This window comes from Mandrillus leucophaeus, unplaced genomic scaffold (genome assembly GCF_000951045.1).
Source record: "Mandrillus leucophaeus isolate KB7577 unplaced genomic scaffold, Mleu.le_1.0 Scaffold177, whole genome shotgun sequence".
NCBI classification, from domain to species: Eukaryota; Metazoa; Chordata; class Mammalia; order Primates; family Cercopithecidae; genus Mandrillus; species Mandrillus leucophaeus.
Window position 1 is genome coordinate 3408820 of NW_012101776.1, and position 7542 is coordinate 3416361.

The 7542-nt window shown below is 35.7% G+C and overlaps 1 protein-coding gene across 1 annotated transcript in view; it reads right to left on the reverse strand.

Moving 5' to 3' along the window:
* Positions 1-1260: 1260 nt before the first annotated feature.
* ADGRB3 (adhesion G protein-coupled receptor B3) overlaps positions 1261-7542 on the reverse strand; it is a 499532-nt gene continuing 493250 nt past the window's right edge. The window contains exon 16 of the mRNA XM_011977290.1: positions 1261-1308. Within this exon, the coding sequence (XP_011832680.1) occupies positions 1261-1308 (48 nt within the window). The remainder of the gene's footprint in view (positions 1309-7542) is intronic.

Genomic DNA, 7542 nt, shown 5'->3' on the forward strand with positions numbered 1-7542 from the left:
ACCTTAGATTATACCACCAAATTCTTCTCTGGCTAATGGTAGAGAGAGAAAGCTTGCAAAAATTTTACTATCATGGATTTGTCTGTAAAGTTCCAAAAAGAAAAAAATAATTATGACATCAGTAAGGCTATCCAGCTCATGTTATCACCAGGGCAATTTGGAATTCTCTGTACTTAACTATTGTACTGGACTAGAAGTAGAGGATACCCAGAGTATCAGAACCTATAGCAAAAAGTGTGTTTAATATTAATTGTAATTTAAACTATATCAGCATCCTAGGACTGAGAAAATTGGCCGAGAGTTCAATCTTTTCCTAGAGATTCTAAGAATGTTCCTCTTCTAGACTCTCTGGTGAGAAACAAGTAGCATCACAAAACCTCAGATGTAGATCGTATCAGGGGTGAAGAACACCAGGAAAATTCGTAGAATACATAGAGTCCAACAATATGGTGCTTCATCTGACAGCATATATAGAGTGGTGTTAGCTTTTGGGATTGATTGATATTTATCTCCCCTCATGCAAAATCAAACCAAACCAAAAAATAAAAGTTGTAACCTGCACAAGTATTTAAAGTATAGGCATCTAACCAAGACTTAACTACAGATTTTTCTGCTCTTTGAGACATCAAAATCTCATAAGATTATCAATAAAATAAAGATGATTTTGATGAGCTATATTGCGATTACTTCTACAAACAAACAAAAAAAAAAACATGGAAGAATCACTCACACTTATTTAGTGCAATTATTTTTTCTGCCTGAATTCAAAAATATACAAATAAAAAATTAAATGTTATTCAATGTTCTTATGACAAAACAATTTGGAAGGACCATATAAATATTGCATTACTCTGATAATAGATTCAAGGTCATGTGAGTAATATATTGGCTAAATGACCATAGAGCTTGCTATTTTATTCTGCAATGCTAAGCTGAATTACTAGGGCAAGATGTAAAGATGGCATTTGAGCCTCTATAAATTCTAAAATATCAGAGCTTTTAAAAATTCCTCATGGAATTCACATTGCAATGTGCCTTACACATTAGGTAATGCAATCCTATCTTGAGATGTAATCTGATGGCATCATTACACACAAACACATTCATCATGCTGTACTGAAGATTCAGAAAGAGAATTTTTTTTTTTTCTCTGAATGTAACATCTCGCTGACTTATATTCCTGTTAACTAGCAGGCAGCTGAAATAACTTAATGGACTTTGAATATTTAGCCCAAAGTAATGTAGGAAAACATCTGTCACTTACGTTTTGGCGTCATCCCACAACACACAATAGGGATTCAAAGTACCCTAAAAAAAAGCAAAGAAAGAATGCATATATCTTGAGTACATATTATAAAAAGATTGAAGGATTATGTGAAATAGAAACAGAATGGAAGATTTCTTATCTTGTGGTAAGAGATACTTTAATGATTTATTTTCAATTATTTATAAGAAATTCACATTTCTTTTCTCATAGATTTAGTGACCCATTTTATAAAGTTCTATGAAAACAGTATCTTTATTTCAAACACTCTAACTTGTATTTAGTTTTCCTGGAAATTAAAAGTGAAGCTTTCATATACCATAAGTCTATATTTTGATGATTTTGATTTTATACTTATGTCTCTAAAACATTAGTTGCTAGATTACTTTCTTTAAGATCATAGTATTCATAATATTGAAATCACAGTGACATATCTTATAGTATGCACATGTATAATCATCACCACTACCTCCTCGTCAGCCTCTAGTTGATGTTTCCTAGAGACAAGAGGTGTCTATTTCTTGAGTTTGTTGACTTGCAATATCATCTTAATTAGCATATTATATTTGTATAGGATAATGTCTAATGAAATTTTAAGTGAAAATGCTAGATTTTAAATTTATTTCAATAATTGTGAATTGAGTACCTGCCGCGACCTTCAAGATAACACCATGGGTTTTTCACACTGGATTATTCAATGTACTTCTGTTTTGAAGAGTTCTAGTATATTTAGATACATGTATCTACAGATTCTGTCATACGCCTGAAGAATCTTCTCTTATCCATTAAACATACACTGTTGGTTTGAAGTCCTCTCATGCTCCACATGACTAATTTCCTGGAGCATACACTTTTAAAGTGTATTTAGGCAAATCATTCACTTGAGTCTGACCTGTGCACAGCAAAGCACTACCACTGCCTCTCCAAATCAGGTGCCCTCTTCCTAATAATGCAAACTAAGATTGTATTAGATATTTGGGTAGACTCTTCTTGAGCTAGATAGGTATTACTCATACATGGCAATCTCTGCTGAGCTTTTAAAATCCTGATTTTGGCATCCCACACATCCAGTATTGCTTTTAAGCTTTGTGTCATTACAGAATTAAAAAACCAAACATGATTATCTATGTCTTCATCCAACTTAGTTACTGATAATAATAATTAACAGACCAAGGCAGTTAAAAGAGTCCTGAGGCCGGGCACGGTGGCTCACGCCTGTAATCCCAGCACTTTGGGAGACCGCGGCGGGAGGATCACGAGGTCAGGAGATGGAGACCATCCTGGCTAACACGGTGAAACCCCGTCTCTACTAAAAACACAAAAAACTAGCCGGACGTAGTGGCAGGCGCCTGTAGTTCCAGCTACTCAAGAGGCTGAGGCAGGAGAATGGCGGGAACCCGGGAGGCGGAGCTTGCAGTGAGCTGAGATGACGTCACTGCACTCCAGCCTGGGTGACAAAGCGAGACTGTCTCTCAAAAAAAAAAAAAAAAAAATACAGTACTGAAACAGGCCACTGCCTTCCTTCCACAGGTGGAAACAGTCCCTCATAGACAGTAAGCTATGACCCAGCCCTCAGGCTTCAGTATTGTCTACAAATAGTTAATCACTGGAGTGTATCTGGGAAAGAAATATCTTTGAAAGTCCAGAGAAGCTCTTTTGGAGGTGTGCCTTTCTAAATGTTGTTTGATGGGCCCATTCTAAATTTTTGCTAGAAATAAATAGTAAGATCGCTGTTCTAAAACATATGAAATTAACTCAAACCTTACATATTATTCATTTTAATTGGTACATGACTAACTCTAATATTGCAGCATCCCAGTTATTCTAAAAATTCCCTGAAAGACCACATATCTAAGTTATCTTGGATATATTTTTTTAAGCAATCAGAAAATGCATTTGGTTTTGTTTCCCATTCTTCCTTTAAAATTTATTTAGTAAAAAATGATCTTTTTCTTGCTTCTGGATGGAAATTTAGTCATAATTTGAAAACAAACAAACAAACAAAAAAAAAACCCAAACTCCAAAGTTTTGAGTCACTCTTAAATAACAGGCTTTGGTTGTCACATTAAATCACGATAGTCATGTCATTAGCAATTGAAAATGATCTGTTACAAACAATAATCCAAACACAGAACCTGATTGAATGTCAGATCATCTTCCCTCCTCCAGATGAAGGCCTGGGCGGAGGTGGGGCATGACTCTGCCAGTGGCCAGGGTGCTAGAGGGGTGAGGGAGGGGAGGTAAAGGAAGCAAAAGGTTTTCACCTGCCCGCTAAGGTCCAAAGCCAGTTCTGAGCAATCTGGCCCTATTTGATGATTTATGTTGACTCTTCTCACTGATACAGCCAGGTGGGAAGGGCTCCCTGACAGAACCTCCAAGGCCTGAGCACTGTGAGGAATGTGCAGTTGGGTGAGCCTTGGGAAGTTCACACCATTTGCAGGGGAGGAGCCTGGCCTCTCCTCTCCTGGGGTGGAAACTGGAATTCAATCAGCCAGGCAGGAAGCCAGCTAGCAGGACTCTGGCTTTGCGGAGGGTCCCTGTTTTATTTTTATCCCCTCTTTTCCCAATAAATTCCATTTTTTTTTCTCACCCTTCAAAGTGTCTGGAAGCCTAATCTCTTGTGATCATGTAATAAGAACCCGGCTCTTAGCTGAGCTAAGGAAAAAGTCCTACAACATCGCCAGCACTTGGGTGGATTCTCAAGAGACTCCCTTGCTGAGCCCCATTGGTAGTCAAACCTCTTGGGGCCTCTCCTGCAGGGTACTTCTTACCTCCCTGCAGCTTCTGCCCTTTGATGGGGTGGGGTCTTATTACGAAATGCTCATATCTCCCTACACTATGCTCCTAAAGTATAATAACACTGTCTTTCCTGAAAAAAGGTCATAGTCCTATAGAAGTAGATGAGAAATACACACATGGAATGTTCCTATAGCAATCCAAGCAAAATGTTTACATAAATATCACTAGCCATAGTTTACTAAGTAAAGAACAAATGAGGGAATGGAGCGTCATGGCCTATGCTAGTCAGCACAAGTTTCATAGACGAAATGGGTTATTATCTGGTTCCTACAGAAGGCATAGATCTAGATGTTCTAAGGAAGGAAAGGGGAATGGTGTATTAAATTTGTTTCTTATCTATCTTATAAGATCCTGTCTAGTCTTACCTGAATTTTTCATATAGCTTGTGACTTTCTGATAAATCCATAGCACCGCCAAAATGCTGTCATAAAGTTATGCTATATTTACCTAGGGCTTTGTTCAAAGGAGCTCAGATAACCTTATAGAAAACAAATTATCCTTGTAACATCACAGTGAAGAGTATGGAAGTATGCATTTCAAGGATACAGAAACCAAGTGCAGCTGAGGAACTTGCGATAACAGATCCATTAAATCTAATTGGCTGATTTTAATGAGGTATAATGTAGGATAAATCTTTATATAAACTAATATAAGATACTGACTATAGGCTTAATATTTCACAATGATTGTTCACAGTAGGGCCACAACAACAACAACAAAAAATAGAAAAGAAACAACATGTAAACTTAATTGTTTGGATACTTCTTTCCTTTTTATCACCATAAAGAAACTGATTTATTCTTCAAAAAAGGTTTCAAAATGAGAAATGCTTCTTCTAATCTTTTTCCATGACTTTGTCAACATTCAGTTTTATTCTTCATGTTCTTCACCCCTTACTTCTTAGATCCTGCTGCATGCTTCTCTTTCTTTTTGTGCTTATGGAAATTTAAACACCATACATGTGAGTAGTATTATAGGTTCCAAAATGCATCATTCAATCTTAGGTTTCACTACACATTCTGGGATACACACCATAAACATTTATTCTAGTATGGTCACCAATATGTGAGACTGTGAGCTAAGGTCAATAGTTGGAACATTTGAAGTTTAGAAAAATAAGCAGAACAAACAAATGAGAAAAAACTTAGTACCTGAAAACACTAGTCACTTAAGCAATTAGAATGTGAGATGGAAAAAAAAGTAACCTATGATGAATGGATTCTAAATATTAAAAAAAAGGAAGCTGGCTACAAGGTTTTGCTGAGTAAGTGCCTGTAAAATATTTGTTATAATTTTCATTTACTTTCCTCAAAGGGACTCTGTTACTAGATCTGTTATGAGGAATTTACAGAAAATCAATAACGGGAAATAGCCCAATATAAAAAAATGTAATGGCAGGGCTAGAGGAAAAGAGAGAAGTTAAGTACTAATCTGTAGAACTAGATTTAACAAATGTAGTAAACTAAGAAAACAAAAATTCTCAGGTAAACAAGACAGATGGGTTAAAGAAGATTAATTTACCAAACTATCAATAAATAGTATATATTGACCTACCAAATGGTAATACTGCACATATTTGGAAACTTTTGAAAAGGAAATGCTATTCTTGACAAACATATTTTTGGCAAAACAAACAAAAACTGCCACTCTTGGTTCCATTCAAAACAGCATAGCTGAATTCTACATGTTTCTACTTACTCACTTTTAAGCATTTAAAAAATTCACCACTGCCCAAATTTCTAATTGCCGTAGATGTTCTACACACCACTCTCGAGTGTCTTCGCTATTTTCTTTTACTTCTCTCCTCCGTTCCGTTATCAACCAAACAAATATATTTACTTAATAGTAGAATATATCACTAGCTTTGCCAATGTATTTCAATGGGTGGTTCTCCCTTTTGTTGGACTGCGTGACTTTTTTTTTCTTATTTATAAAATAGATGATCTGGACATCTTTTCTAGCCCTCACTCTCAATGATTCTAGAAATTCATTTTATTCTTTCAAAACTCTCTCCTAAGTCTTTTTAAGGAAATACTCAACTATGTTATATTACCCTCACAAAGTGCAGAAGTCAGAAGAGATAGCAGGCAGATGATCACAACAAGTCTAACCATTCTGCAACCATTCTGAATTCATTTACTAAACACCTGTTACATTCCAAGAACCATTCAAGGCACTGTGATACAAGGATGAGCAAAACTAAGTCCCTGCCTCGTGTATTTCACCACAGTGAAGGGCAGAGAGAGAGAGGTATGACTAGGTATGACTAGGAAAATAGAGTGGATAGTACTTTTGTTTATTAAGAAAGCTTCATCGGTAAGATTATCTTTGAGAAGAGATCTGAAACAAGTTGGTTACAGAAAAGATAACAATAATATCACAATACAAATGACCAAGTTTCTATAAATTTTCCCTGGTGTTTTAAATTTTAAATATATTCAATGCATATGCTACCTTAATCACACTCTTGCTATCTTAATGATGCTTTCAAAGTGTTTCTCTGGACCTACTTCAGAATAAACTGGGATGAATACAAAAAATGTGGATTCATTGGCAATAGGAATGTTAAGGTTGAGGCTAAACGTAGAAATCTCCATTTTAATAATGACAATCTTGCCTCTTCGTAATTTTTTTCACATCAAATTTAGAGAATCATTGCTCATGATACACATGGCAGAAATAACATGCTGAAAACATTTAAACCTACTCGGTAATTTTGAAATAAACAATGCATTACTATTTATCATAGTCACCATTCTGTGCAATAGATCATTAAAGCGTGTTCCTCCCGTCTACTGAAACCTTGTGAGGTGATGAATTTGTTCATTACCCTGATTTAAGCATCCTATATTGTAAACATATATCAAAACCTCTCATTGTACCCCACAGGTCAATACAATTATTATTTGTAAATTACAAACACAATTGCTTAAAAAAAGAAATAACGTGGTTACTCTATTTTTACTCAGATGTTTGAATGCTTGGTGGTCATATGCCATAATAAACTACTAATCTTGAAACTTCAGAACTTTTTTGTACCTTCACAGCCTCCTTGAAACAAAAATAATCTCTTTTCTGTGGAGGCAAAGCAAGTAAATAGGCAAAGCAGCTAAGTGCAGGATGAAGGGCAGTGACTTCATCATAACTATTTGACATTTCCAGTGCTCTGAGTTAGATGTTACAGAATGAATTTTTCTGTCACATTGTTCAGTGAGTTGGACATTGGTCTCTTGAGTGAAGGGGAGAAAGACTCTTCAACTGACACTGTATTGTCTGTCTTTAATTTCCTAAATCTTAGATGGCAAGGCATTACTTTAAAATGACCTGGATTCTAAGTTTATCCTCTCTCTCTTTCTCCACTAAAGATTAATTGTTATTATTGTATATAACTACCCAAATAGATTTTGGAGATTCCTCAAGAATATTTCCAGTTTGCATAACTGGATCTGCAAAAGACCAATTCATATCTTGTGCATATT